Source organism: Solanum dulcamara, chromosome 8, assembly GCF_947179165.1.
Source record: "Solanum dulcamara chromosome 8, daSolDulc1.2, whole genome shotgun sequence".
NCBI lineage: Eukaryota > Viridiplantae > Streptophyta > Magnoliopsida > Solanales > Solanaceae > Solanum > Solanum dulcamara.
Genome location: NC_077244.1, coordinates 51,679,773 through 51,695,006, shown reverse-complemented (window position 1 = coordinate 51,695,006; position 15,234 = coordinate 51,679,773). Strand labels below are relative to the sequence as shown.

General features: G+C 35.7%; 1 protein-coding gene across 1 annotated transcript; it reads left to right on the top strand.

The window, feature by feature from the left end:
- Positions 1-3,070: 3,070 nt before the first annotated feature.
- On the top strand, positions 3,071-14,880 carry LOC129899529 (uncharacterized). The gene is made up of 8 exons (XM_055974530.1): positions 3,071-3,709; positions 5,793-5,869; positions 6,000-6,168; positions 7,045-7,133; positions 7,226-7,390; positions 7,501-7,578; positions 12,103-12,206; positions 14,323-14,880. The coding sequence occupies exons 1-8, from the start codon at positions 3,217-3,219 to the stop codon at positions 14,426-14,428; spliced, it is 1,281 nt and encodes a 426-aa protein (XP_055830505.1). The 5' UTR covers positions 3,071-3,216; the 3' UTR covers positions 14,429-14,880.
- The last annotated feature ends 354 nt before the right edge of the window (positions 14,881-15,234 follow it).

Here is a 15,234-nt window from a genome sequence, read left to right as displayed (position 1 = left end):
ACGTTGTGGGATTTCACTGGATCGTTATTGTTGTTGTATAGAAAAAAATAGTTTACACGAAACTACAAAGTGAAATTGGTCGACCTTTTTTAGTTTCTCTTAAATATATTGATTGAACTTCATTTTTTAAAATCTTTTTTTTATCTATTATTTTAGGAGTTTTTGAACTTTTTTTTTTTGATTCAAGTCTATTTTAGTTGAAATTTTTTTTTCATGTATGAATTTAATCATAATAAGAAAATCTTCTCCATTTAATTTTTATTATGTTTATTATAGTTAATATTTAATATCATTAAAATAATGATATAATAATTCAAGAAAAATGGTGAAAAGACGATTTTATCTAAAACAAAGTCTTTTAATGAAGGACAAAAAATTCAATCAATATTTTAAGGATTTTTATGTTTTTAATATAGTATCAGTTTAGTGTACGTGCTTTGCACGTGTATACCGTATTAATATATATATAGAATGAAAAAATCATTACATGTAACATATATCATTAAATACATAATTTTTAAAGATTACGTAAATATTACTAAACAATATATTTGAGTTACAAAATAAATAAAATAAAAAAAAATTAAGTTCCTGAAAATGATCAAATATTGATCCGATTTAGTACCTAAATAAAGGGTATTTAGATGAAAATGAAATCTCTATTGAATTCATAAGCCAAAAAGAAAATGTTACATTAGTTTAATGCATATTGATAATTTGAAGTTGAGTAATTAAGTGGTTAAAATTTAATAACAAAAAAAAGACTCCTTAACATAAAAATGAGTGCTTCAATATTTCCTAACATGAGTTTGTCGTTTAATTAAAAAGGCTCCTAAATATAAAAAGAACGCTTCAGTGTAGGGTTGTAATGATTGGGTTGATTCAGGTTTTTCAAATATCAAATTAAATTATTTGTATTGAGTTTTTAAATTCATAAATCAAATTAAACATTAAACTCGGACTTTTCAACCTTGATTTTTTTCAATTTTTTTTCGAATTTCTCCGGTTTTCAGGTTTTTCGGGGTTTTTCAATAGAGTATTCATACCTATATATAATTAACTTGTGTTTCAAATATTTTTTTAGCCCTACCAAAATATAACTATCTAAGGTGTTTCTTAAGAAAATAATACAAAATATGAGATGAATGATGACACTAAAATATTCAATAAAAAATAATAAGAAATTATAAAAATAAATATTGCAAATTAATATGTTATAATGAAAATGATCATAATTTAAAAGTACTAAATCGTGCTAAAATAAGTCTATAAGTATTAATTACATGATTAAACATTAAAGAAAAACTAAAATTAGGTTATATATTTTAATTGTCTAAACCAATGTAAACCAAACAATAAATATTCAACATTATTGTCATTCTTAGTGTTGAATAATTTTTTTTTTAGCATTAGTATTAATTTGATGTTGAATATTTGAGCTTTATTAGAGTTAGTAATATCTATTAACTATAATCTTCATTGGATCACTCAAAATTCTAAGTTTCAAACTTGAAATAATATGTTAAAAGATACTTAAATATTATGAAAAAGTATAAGAAATATTTATAAATTATATCAAAGTAAATATTTTTATGTATGAAATAAATTTTAAAAATTATATATATAACGTCGGGTTAATTTAATCTCTGGTTGACTTTTTTTAATTTAGACCAAATCAATTTAAGTATAGTCGGATTTTTTCTTTCAATACCAAATCAAGTCAAGCAAAATCACTAATCGAATTTTTTTTCGATTTGACTCGATTTATGATTTGATTTAATTTTCAGTTCAGTTTTTTACACCCCTACTTGAGTATAAAAGAACATAATAATGCATAAGGTAATAACAAAATAAAACTCATTTTTCAAAATGGTTCATAATAACAAAATATGATTATTTTGTTTTTGCTAAATTAAGCAAATAGATTAGCTTTGTAAAACTTAGCTTCACCCTTGGCTTGCTTATTGTTTGTTTATGTTGGTACAAAAAGGGCTAAATCTTCCAAGAATTTAATCATAGGTAACGGAAGGGCAGAGGATTGGTGGGTAAAATATAAATCATCTTCATGACAATAGAGCATAAATTCAATTTCATGATTGTGTGATGAGTTCTTCGTCTTCAAAGAACCGTAAGGTGCGGCGTAGAGTGTAAAATCAAACCTTCATATAAATTAAAGATGCTCTCTTATATTTAATTTTTCTAATACCTTTTATTATATATTTCTCTCTTATTTTAGGAGTCCTTAATTTTTTATGGTTCGTCCCATATATTTTAGGATTTAATATAATAAAAATAATTAAATAATAATTTGTGATACATTGTATATTGGAGTTGAATAATTTTTTACATTGTATATTAAAAATAAGTGTAAAAAAAACCCTCACAATATATATTAATTAATTTGGTCAATTGATATCGGGAGAAAGTACAATATATAAGGGCGATTTAATTTCTTTTTTCATTCATTTTTTACTCATATTTCAAATGGGCAAAAACTCAGTTGATTCAAGTTTTTTTTTTTTGACTAAAGAAGAACAATGACATTGTTTTGTAAATAATTGAACAACCATAGACTTAATAAAAAGAAAAAAGTACATAACCAAAACACCACGGACATTATTTATCTCAAGAGACTCATAATCTGACGTATCCTTGGCTAATAATTAAATTCTATCATTATTAAAGAAACTAAAATATTGTTATAAATATAACTAAAGACATAAAGCATGCTGATACCTGAAAAATATTTCTTAGAGAACTCATGTGATGAATGAAATTAATTACCTTTGCCGGCAACAAGAAAAAAGATGAATGAGGTGGAAAGTTATGTGAAATTGATATAGTTTTAAAATTTTAAAAATACGTTGGACATATATATATTAGAAATTGAAATTTGACCTCCCTATATATTTTAGAAGTCTACCATAATTCGATTAATACTTGTTTGGATATATTTTAGGACTTCTTATTTTTTTTTAGACCAAATTAGTAAGAGAGGACATTTTTATTGAATTGGAAGCATTTGTTTATCTCAAATTGTATTGAGGATTATTTTTTCTTGTTCGCCATTTTGGTTTTATATTTCTTTCTTTGATGTGAAGTTAGCTTTCTCCCTCATCTGACTTTTCTCTTTCACCATTTTCTTTCTTCCTCTTCACAGCTACAACTACTTTCTTTATCAGAAACACAAATACTTCAGAGTTGTTCCTTCCATTGATGGAGACGAATTCGGATTTTGATACAAACACAAATTCTATTTCATCTCCACTCACTTCAAATTCAACAACTTTTGGAGTAAATCTATCTCCTCTTCGGGTTTTTCGATACCCACTTTCTACTTTTCTTGAATATTCCGGTTTGCTCCGTGTCCGTCCCGAAAACCCAGAAACCGATTTACTCCTACTTCCTGATAATCCTACTCCCAACTCCTCTGAATCAACTACTTCTAGTAATGGGGAAGTTTCAATTAGGATAATTGGCTCTGGAGAGAATGATCGGGTTAGGAGTGATGATGCGTCGGTGATGGATGGTGGGGAAAGGGAGGAGGAAAGGGGTTCAAGTGTGGAAGGGTCTACTTCTTCTGGGAGTGGGAATAATAGGGATTCTTCATATCAAAGGTATGACATACAACAAGTTGCAAGGTGGATTGAGCAGTTTCTTCCATTTTCTTTGCTACTCTTGGTTGTTTTCATCCGCCAACACTTGCAAGGTAACACCCTTTTTCTTCTTTTAAAATTTTCCTTATTCTCTTTCAAGTTCGTATTTTACTATTGGGTAAGGACGTCATTAGCAGTAATGAGTTAAAGCTTGTTAAATATGTAGCAAATGCTAATGAACAAAACTCATAGTGATTAAAAGGGTGTGAATTGTGTGATACAAGATCAAAAGAAAATTGAACTCTAAAGAAGAAAGCAAAGAAAAGGAATTGAGCATTCCTGGCATCATTCATGCCCCTTCCAAATGAGTACAAGCAACATATTTGTACGTTGCAAAAGAGAACCCGAGTCATGTGGAAATAACCTCATTATCCTAACAAACCATATGAGGATGCATATAAATATTTGGGACTAAACTATAACTGATGGAAACTCACAAGGATTTTTCGGTTATTGGAAAAACTGTTGTTGATGGGAACTATCTAGACACACAACACTGGAAGCTCATGGTACCATTTATTTATTACATGGTGAGTTTAGGATGCTATTATTTGGCTAGTGATGTGAGAAGGTATACCTTTATATATAATTCAGTGGATGCCCTAGGCAATAGGGTAATCTAATTTAGTTTTTTATTTCTTAACGAAAGATGTTGGTCGTTGTCTTCTCCACAAATTAGAGAATATGTGGCAATGAACAAACACTCTTTAATGTACAATAATACCCTGGAATAAGTAGGTTTCACTTAATTTTCTTTGGTGATAGATATGCTTGACATGCAGTCATATGACAATATGTACCTCTACACGATGCTTACTAAGATGGTACTAAACACATTGAGTGAAGAAGACAAATTGGCATAAGTTACCATGTGCAGAGTCTTCTTTGTTATAATATTTACATTAACATGTGAATAATTAAAATTATACGTCTAAGACTGGACTAGCTGGCAGTGCTGGCATCTGCAATTTGCTTTAGACCGAGTCCCTTGGCTAGCGCCATGAAGGACCACTCCTACTCCTTATGCACTGGTGGTGCTCTCACATCTTAAGAGTCCATGAGACTAATGAAAAGAAACTTGAAGATAGAACTTCAAAAATATTTTGGAAAATGTCTCAAACATGATTAACAGCTCCATGATAAATGTTTTGACTTGTTGTTTGATTCTTAGAGCTCCTTTCCAGCTTATAAATGGGAAGATTAAGAAGAGTTGCATAACTCAATCTTTTTAGCTGATACAACAACTACTATGTAATCCCAACCAAGTTGGAGTCGGCTATAAGAATCCTCAGTGTCCATGTCGTTCCATTTAAGCTCGTTTCATACTAATGTTGTACAAATAAAAATGAAAATAGAAGTGAAAGTACTAGTAGTACTCTATGTTTTCTACCAGCATATAAATCTCTTCCCGGACTAAGAGACTCCAAGAAAACATGGGACCTAAAGTGAACACGCTAAAATGGCTAAAACATATTCTCAACTAAAAGATTCCTAAAAAATAAGAACCTTTTTAGCTGGTGCATCTTGGAAAATGTGAATTTCTTAAATGGTTGTTAAAGGCATTATGTTATTTTCCATGACGTGCCTACCACCTGTTCTTTTCCTGCTATATGATTCTATTTTGATGAACAATCTCCTTTCGATGTTTGATGGCATTATCTGTTTTTGGTGTTTGGCAAGATTTACTGGAATTATGAGTAGTACTTTCCCCAAGGTGATGCATACTGAAGCAAGATAGGCTTTCAATTAATCTTAAATGAAGTTCTAAGAGAAAAAGGAAGGAGTACATGATTAAAGTGGGTTATTTATTAATCCTCAGGTTTATTAGCTGAGTCCAAAAAAATGATAAAACCAATCAGTGACTTTTCAGCTAAGTCATGGAGATTAGTGCATTATGATGCATGTTATTAACGTAAAGCTGCTGATACTACAAATAGACCAAGTGCCTGATAAAGATTGATGAGTACTGCATAAGTTGAGCTGGCTGTCAGTTGGTTCTATTTAGACATGGATCACTTTCTGTATATTGGCTCTTACTATTCCTATTTAATTGTTAAAATTCTTTAAATATATCATGTGGACTTTTTTTACATCTGAAAAAATCCTTCATTTCATTTTCTAATTATTGTTTTGCAGGTTTCTTTGTCGTAATTTGGATCACGGCCTTCATGTTCAGGTCAAATGACATTCTTCGAAAGCAAACAGCTTTAAAGGTGACATTATGCTCCATTTTCAAATGTTATTTAGTGTTGCTTGCTGTACAGCACTTTTCGTCCTTGAAGCTCGATAAAAAGATTCAAAATGACTCAGAATCTGGTCATAATGAAGTACCCACATTTGCAGGGGGAGAGAAAGATCACTGTCCTTCTTGGTTATTTTCTGGTGTTTATGCTTCATATTACTGGAATCTACTGGTGGAATCGCAAAGATGATATTTTTTATCCGTTACTTATGGTTCCTCCTAAGGTTATCCCACCTTTCTGGCATGCTATTTTCATCATCCTGGTAAACGGTATGGTTTTTGAAACACTTGTTGGTTTCTCTTTTTTTTTTTTAGATAAATTATGCTTTTCGCTGCTCTTTGTTATGCATATATTTTTTTATGTCACCGGCTGACTCTTCTTTAGTGTCGGGGGCAGGCATATCGAAGGCAGCCCGTAACAGTTATTATGTTATACACATTCTGGTCACCTTAAAAAGATCGCCAATATTTTGATTATTTCAGGAATTAATGCACCAAAATATTAAATCAGGGTGCTTTTATGAAGTGGCAACTTAAGCTCCGAAATTTCTTCTGGTTCTGCTCATTATTCTAGGTTCCCTCAAATTAAATTCACGTGCTGTTTCTCAATTTTTCCTACTTGCTGGTTTGGGAGATACGAAACTCACTGCAATCATGTATAATAGAGAACCTATTTCCTTCATAGCCCCCCGTCAGATAAATAAATAAAAAGAAGGAAAAACCCTCAGCTTAGGACCAGGCCCCATTGAAATGAAGGAATGTAAAAGGGAGAAGAAAGACATATATTCATGAAATCTTACCAAGAATTTCCCCTTTACAATCTTTACCGTATCAAAAATAGTTATTGATGAAATCGTAAAGAGATCCTAAAGGTTGCCCACTGACAAACTTTTACCTTTGCCAAACCCTACTTCAGGTGCCCTTTATGCCTTGCGTGTTTGCCATGTAGAGGTGATTTTCTCTCTATTTATTGTTCTGACATGTCCTACCAGTATAGATGGACGTTCTCTTAGAAAAAAGGCTTAAGGTTCTATTAATAAATCTACCTATTTATCTTCATCTTTTTTGGGTACAATGCTCTAACTCTAGACCTCTTATAGATAGGAGTATTGGTCCTCACCTTCTCATAAATGTTCTTTTATCCAGATACAATGGTGCGGCAGGCAGCAATGACTTTGAAATTGGTGCTGCTTATGGTTTACAAGAATGGCAGGGGCCACAATTTCCGCAGACAGGTATTACTACGAGGTCGATGCTTATTCTGGTGATTTATTGAATGCCTCTATATATTTTTTGCAAAGAACACTGAATTTGTTTGGTCTCTTAGGGCCAATTGCTGACTCTGGTGGAGTATATGCTGCTCCTATACCGTGCACTATTACCAGCTCCTGTCTGGTATAGGTTCTTTCTCAACAAAGATTATGGAAGCCTTTTTTCATCACTGATAACAGGATTGTACTTGACGTTTAAGCTTACATCAATCGTTGAGAAGGTAAGGTCTTTGTAGAACTTATTTCTGTTATGGACCCCCCGCACCCCACGATCTTATATACAACTTTGGCATGGTTTTCCTCTACAACACACTTAGTTTCTGGTCTGCAGGTTAGATCATTCTTTACTGCTTTGAAGGCATTATCGATTAAGGAAATCCATTATGGGTCACATGCTACACCTGAAGAGGTATCATTTTGTCATTGACTTGCAAAGTCTCTGTTCTATTTTACAGTTAGAAACAGTTACATTTATGATAGATCACTGCACTAAAATTAAAACATATACTCTTATGAAGTGGGAGAAAAATTGATTATCCTCTTGATGGAGAATGAGAGGGTAATGTGCTGAGATTATTATTGTATCCTTGTTTTTCCTTGGTCTGATAACAAATTTCAGTGTCACTTGAAGCAACTTTGTTCCTGTACAGATTTGACTATCTTTTTGGGTAGCTCAGGAGTTGAATTACCAACATTAATTAATTGTGTCCTGTAACCTCTTTGCTTTTTGCGCTCTTTGTGTTGTTTCCTATCTTTACATTACTCATCCATCTTTTGCCTAGTTGGTTTAACCTCTAAATGACTGTTGGACCCTCTAGTTTACAAACGTATCTCATGTAAAGACAATTCACATTTTGCACCAAAGGGTGTGACCTAGTGGTCAATGAAGTGGAGTGAGTACCATGAGGTCTCAGGGTCAAATCCTAGCAGAGACAAAACATTAGGTGACATCTTTCCATCTGTTCTAGCCTAGGTTCTCATAGGTATTTGGTAGCTGTTGCTAGTGGGAGGTGGCAGGTACCTTTCCATCTGTTCTAGCCTTGGTGGACAAAGGTATTTGGTAGCTGTTGCTGGTGGGAGGTGGCAGGTACCCCATGGACTTAGTGGAGATACTCACAAGTTGGTCTGGATACCACGGTTATCCAAAGAAACAAAAAGAAAACTTACATTCATAGAACTGTACCTTTTGCCCAAAGCTCGGGATGTAGACAAATTTAAATCATGGTACTCAAAAGGCTCAAGAGATAAGAATGGAGTAGGTATTCTAATCGATGCGGATTTTAGGGAGTGTGTGGTGGAGGTAAAGATGATCAGTGATAGGATGATGTTTATTAAGCTAGTTTTAGGCAGGCTTATTGTGAACGTTGTTAGTGCGTATGCACCCCATGTGGGCCTGGATGAAGAAGTCAAAAGGCTCTTTTGGGAGGATTTGGATGAGGTAGTGAGAGGTATACCGAGTACCGAAAAGATTTTCATTGGTGGTGATTTCAATAGACATATCGGTACAACTTCTAATGGTTTTGATGATGTCCATGGAGGCTTTGGTTTTGGGGAAAGGAATGGCGGCGGGGTATCTCTTCTGGAGTTTGCTAAAGCTATTGAGTTGGTTATTGCTAACTCGTGTTTTCTGAAGAGGGATAACCAATTGGTCACCTTTAGTAGCACGGTATCTAGGGCTCAGATTGACTACTTACTCCTTCGGAAGGATGATAGAGACCTTTGTAAGGATTGTAAAGTTATTCTGAGTGAAAATATTACTACCCAACATAAACTTTTGGTGATGGACTTAGAGATTAAGAGGGAAAGGAGAAAGAAGACCCTTTATGATCGATCGAGGATTAGATGGGTGGCCTAACCCCCACCCTTTCTCGGGAGATGAGGAAGATGTTGATTGTTTTAGGGGCCTGGAGTAGTAGTGGGGATGTGAACAACATGTGGAACACGACTGTTGGTTGCATTAGAAAAGCAGCTACCGAGGTTCTAGGGGTATCGAGAGGAATCTTTGGTGGTCGTCAAGGAGATTGGTAGTGGAATGGAAAAGTACAAGGCAAGGTGAAAGCTAAGAAGGTTTCCAATACAGAGTGGTTGGAGTGCGTGGATGAGGAGAAGAAGGGTAGGCTTAAAGATATCTATAAGAAGGCGAAGACGGAAGCGAAATCGGCGGTCACCAGTGCTAAGACGACAGCTTTTGAATGCTTATATGTCGAGTTAGGGGGGAAATGTGGGGATAAGAGATTGTATAGGCTCGCCAAAGCAAGAGAGAGAAAAGCCTGCGACCTGGATCTAGTAAAGTGCATCAAGGACGAAGAAGCTGAAGTGTTAGTGGATGTGACCTCTATCAAGCAAAGGTGGCAAGCCTACTTCCACAAACTCTTAAATGAAAAAGGAGATAGAGACATTGTATTGGGTGATTTGGCGTACTCTCATAGTCTTTGAGACTTTGGGTACTGCAGGTGTTTTAGAATTGAGGAGGTTAGACGTGCTATTAGCAGGACGAGGAGGGGGAGAGCGACCGGGCCCGATGAGATTCCGGTGGACTTTTAAAAGAGCACTGACAAGGCAGATTTGGAGTGGCTGACTAAGTTGTTTAATGTCATTTTGAAGACTGCTAAGATGTCCGATGAATGGAGATGGAGTACTATGGTCCACTGTACAAGAACAAGGGTGATATCCAAAACTGTAATAACTACAGGAGTATCAAATTGTTAAGCCACACTATGAAGATTTGGGAGAGAGTGGTGGAGATGAGGGTGAGGAGAGGAATGTCAATTTCAGAGAATCAGTTCAGATTCATGCCGGGGCGTCGACTACTGAAGCAATCCATCTTATGTGGAGACTGGTGGAGAAATTTAGAGAAAGAAAAAGGGATCTCCATATGGTGTTCATTGACCTTGAAAAGGCCTATGACAAAGTTCCGAGGGATGTTCTATGGAGGTGTCTAGAGGCTAAAGGTGTCCCAATGGTGTATATTAGGGCGATAAAGGACATGTATGCTGGAGCCAAGACTCGTGTTAGGACTGTGGGAGGTGACTCAAAGCATTTTCCTGTTGAGATGGGACTACATCAGGGATCTGTACTGAGTCCTTTTCTTTTTGCCTTTGTGATAGATGAGCTAACACGATCTATTCAGAAGGAGGTTTCATGGTGTATATTATTTGCGGACGACATAGTTTTAATTGATGAGACTCGGGACCGAGTTAATGATAGGTTAGAGGTTTGGAGACAAACTCTAGAGTTCAAAGGGTTCAGATTGAGCAGGACCAAAACAGAATACCTGAAGTGCAAATTTAGTGTTGCGGTGGATGAAGAGGGCATGGAAGTGAGGCTTGACAATCAATCTATCCCCAAGATAGAAAGCTTTAAATATCTTGGATCCATCATCCAGAGTAGTGGGGACATCGATGATGATGTCACGCATCGCATTGGGGCAGCGTGAATGAAATGTAGGCTTGCCTCTAGAGTTCTGTGTGATAAGAAAGTACCACCTAAACTTAAAGGTAAGTTATATAGAATGGTGGTTAGATCGGCGCTGTTATATGGAGTGGAGTGCTGGCCAGTAAAGAACTCTCATGCTCAGAAGATGCATGTTACGGAGATGAGAATATTGAGATAGATGTGTGGACACACTGGGAGTGATAAGATTAGGAATGAGGTTATTCGGGAGAAGGTGAGAGTGACCTTTGTGACAGATAAAATGAGAGAAGCGAGACTGAGATGGTTTGGGCATGTGCAGAGGAGGGGTGTCGACGCCCCAGTTAAAAGGTGCGAGCGGTTGGATTTGGGGGTCAGGCGGAGGGGTAGGGTAGACCGAAAAAATATTTGAGAGAGGTGATTAGACAAGATATGGCGCTACTCCATATCACCGAGGACATGACCTTAGATAGAAAGGAATGGAGGTCACGGATTAGGGTAAAAGGCTAGTAGGAATAGACTAGTGTCTTGCCGTGTATCATTTTAGGGTAGTCGTAGGTCTAGGTGTGCCTGTATAGTTGTGTTGATATTGCCTTTGATTATCACATTACTTTGTTATCGTTATAATTCTTGTCTTGTAAAATTTGCACCGCTTTTCGTTTTTGGTCATTATACTATATATATTATTTTTCTCTTACTTGGGAATGTGACTTTTGAGCCGAGGGTCTTTCGGAAACAGTCTCTCTATCTCCATGAGGTAGTGGTAAGGTCTGCATACATCCTACCCTCCCTAGACTCCACTTGTGGGATTACACTGGGTATGTTGTTGTTGTAGAACTGTACCTTTTGCTTGGTCTCTAGGTCAAGACAATGGAAAGTCTGATTGAAACTACCAAATGCACAAGCTTTTGAGCAAACGTTAGGGTTTTCGTGGCACCCAAGGGTGTGTAATTGTGATTAATGAAATGGATTGAGAACCATGAGGCTTCATGTTCAGATCCCAGCATGGACAAAATACTACGTGATTTCTTCCCACCTATCCTAGCCTTGGTGGACTAAGTTACTTGGTACTTGTGCTGGTGGGAGGTCCCACGGAATTAGCTGGGGTGTGCAAGCTGGCCCAGACACCACGGCTTTAAAAAAATGTTTAGGTGTTTCATGACTGATAATTTTAGCTAATAGCAATCTAAAGCGATCACTAGTTTAGTATGCTGACAGACAGATCTGTGTGACATAAAATAGCTAACGCAAGATAAAGTGACACTAGATTTGGAGCTATAAATGACATAAAGATCCACTCTTATGGTGTAGCCTTAGATTCACAGGTCCTTTTTCTATCAGCTACAACCCTGTCATAGAAGCTGTGGTGAACTCCAGTGCTCTTAGAGTTACTTATATGGGATGTGCAGTAAGCATATTATTGCTTATTTTTGGCGAGGAAGAGAATTACCTAACTAGACATGTTTCCTATTCCTTCGAGCTTTCTTTTGCGACATAATCCTGTATTTTATGTTTCAACCAGGTAAATTCAGCTGATGATCTATGTGCTATTTGCCAAGAGAAGATGAATACACCAATTTTATTGCGCTGCAAACACATCTTTTGTGAAGACTGTGTCTCAGAATGGTTAGTATTTCTGTTGCACTTTGTTGCATGAGTTCCTCTATTTGATGTGTGAAAATAGAAGTGGAAACTTCTTGTTGAATTTGTATAACAAGCAATGTACTAGAGGAACTTCTTACGTAAGAGTCAGAAGTTAACTACAATATAGTAGGTAACCATTTTCGATGCCTAACAAGGGAGGTAAATATATTCTTGATTAAATACAAAATTATCCAATGTATCCTACAAAATATTCTGTAGTATTTTCTCATTCAAATAAGTGAATTACATGTATATATCTGGACACGCTCTTCTATCTTCCGTTGTTCGATATAAGCTTCTCTCTCCAACGATCCATATCTCTACACTCCGAGACAACTGTTCAGCTGTTGCTCCTCTCTCAAACGACCCTTTTGGAGTGGTTCCTATTATTCAAGCACCGCTCTCCTCTGCAACAACTGGTGATACCCAGCCACTCCTCTCTGATGATTCATGATACCCAGCCACTCCTCTATCCAACAATCAGTCCTCTCTTAAGGCAGCAGGCACGTCTCATCTCTCAGCTACCAGCGAGCTATTAATCTCTACAATGATTCATCGGGCACTGCAAATTTAATCGGCGACCTTTATGGCGCCACTCCTCTCTCCTACATCCGTTTAGGCATTGTTCCTCTCTTGGCCAGCCAACTGCTCATCTCCCCAATGATTGAACATCCTTCTCTCTAGGGCACAGGTGCCTTTCTCCCTATGGCAACCGATGTCCTAATTAAAAGCTTGATCTTTTTATACTTAAAATCATTATGCGTAATAGAGAATAATATCTATCTAATCTAAGGCAAAACATTAGATATTATCACATCTGCAATTTCTCATAAATCCTTACAATAATTATAGAGATTGGTACCTGTGTAGACAAAGGTCCTGGGTTTAAGTTTCAGTGTCAATCACCCAATAAAAAAGAGTTCAGACCTCATCTGAGGAGCGTGTAGAAAATATACTAGAAATAAATAAAAGTGTCTTCTTCCTGATAGTTCAAACTTTTCAATGAGGTGCCCACACAATTGAACAAAATTCATGTGTTATTATTTATAGCATTATGCTTCTAATAAAATCTTGTAAGTGCACTAAACTGTGATGAACATTTGTGTCAATCCTGGCACATCTTGCTGGTGAAGGCCATAATTGGCCTTTAAACCAAGGGAATGCCAACTGCTTCATACACCATACCACCTTTCAATCATCAACAATTTGAGTGTTGTAACAAGAGTGAAATTATTTTAGTATTCGACATTGGTAATTAATGCATGTATCATCTCACTTGCAGATTAGGTAGATCTGATTCAAATAATTCACTGGAAATAGGGATAAAGTTGGAATAGAGAAAGCATATACTCGGTCTAGATCATTTTATTTTATTGGTATTACTTGGAAATAAAAATTACACTAGAGAAGTGTGATGTGATATTTACATATCATCTTGAGAGGGGAAGTGAGTGAGAATTCCAAACAATCCTGCTCACTACCTGAATAGTCCATTGGGTGACACTTCTCCAAATAAATAATGATCCATTGGGAAATATGCTTCTTGTTGCTACTGCTTTTATTGCTGATCATGGAGTAATGTACGTGTATTTTCTTTTTTTTCCTTATAAGTTGGTTGCTCTTCCTATTTGGACTGAATCTTGTTGTGTTTCCTCTGCCAGTGTGATTAATTTTTCTTCAGTAAGTGTTCCTTTTGTTCCATGATCAGTCTTAAGAATATAGTGGTGAAAGAAAAAACTTAGGAAATAGGTCTTCTCATTTTCCTTTGTTGTGTTTCCTACTAAAATGATCCATCAACTTTCCCGTGATATTACTTTTGGTCCATTCATATTGCCTATTGGCGAATCTAGTCCATCAACTCAGCAAACACTAAAGCTCAAAAAAAAAAATCACAGAGGAAAAGGAGAGAATGCCTGTGTTCGCACATGTAATTTATGTAGTACGAACTGTTTAATCTCGATTGTGTTCCCACTTTTTTTTGAGAAAGAAATATGATTCTTCTATTCATCTGCTTCTCTGCTTTATTACTGAATGCCAAAAAAGACATATTGTCTATACTTTTGCTAACAGTTGGTGTTCTCTAATTGCCAAGTTTCAGGTTTGAAAGAGAGAGAACTTGTCCTTTGTGTAGAGCCTTGGTCAGACCTGCTGATCTAAGATCCTTTGGAGATGGATCAACTAGCCTTTTATTCCAGTTATTCTAATGCTGATGTTACACCTCTGTTACCATTTTGAAAGCAAGAAATGTTGATGTTACAACAACACGAATGTCTTTCTCTGCTAATAGCATTCTCCTCAACTTGGTCTATTACCGAGTTATAACCTCACCTGATTCTGGGGGTTTCCCTGTGAAGGTTGCCTTCCATGAGGATGTTGCGTAAAAAGGAGCTTCTTTGAGGATTTAGTGGGATGAGAGGAGTTGATATAATATAGGTACATATTGTGCTTCATTTTTGTTTATACAGGGGAAAAAATCCGTGTAAATTTTATGTAATTCACAGAATTTAACAACAATGTTTAAAATTGCTTCCTATTTAGGCCTGTACCGATCCTCATTATCATTTCAATTTGACAGAAACTAATAGCCCTCCATGTAGTCTATAACAGCAAATAAAAAATGAAGTGATGTGTTGGGTCAGCACATCACCGTATCCAATTTGTTGATTTGCTTTTTGACCGTTTGTTTTAGCATACACCACGTTATTCTTTTTCACGATCAACTCCTCAAATATCAAGGAAAAATGGAAAATTATGTGTTGGTAGGAAGATAAATTGCATATAGTTTTCTCCACCTTTTATGTAGGTGAATGACTCGAAATCTCGAATCCTCAGTGTCTGTATGTAAGCCAATAAGCGCCAACGGTTCACATAAGCCAATAGACTTTCAAAAAGAAAAAACATTCAAGCAAGTTAGGTCATATTTCAACGTTAGAGCTGTGTCCATTGTGTGATACAAGCGGAATGCTTTTTATTTCACCATTTTAATTTTTACACAATCGATGATCAACAT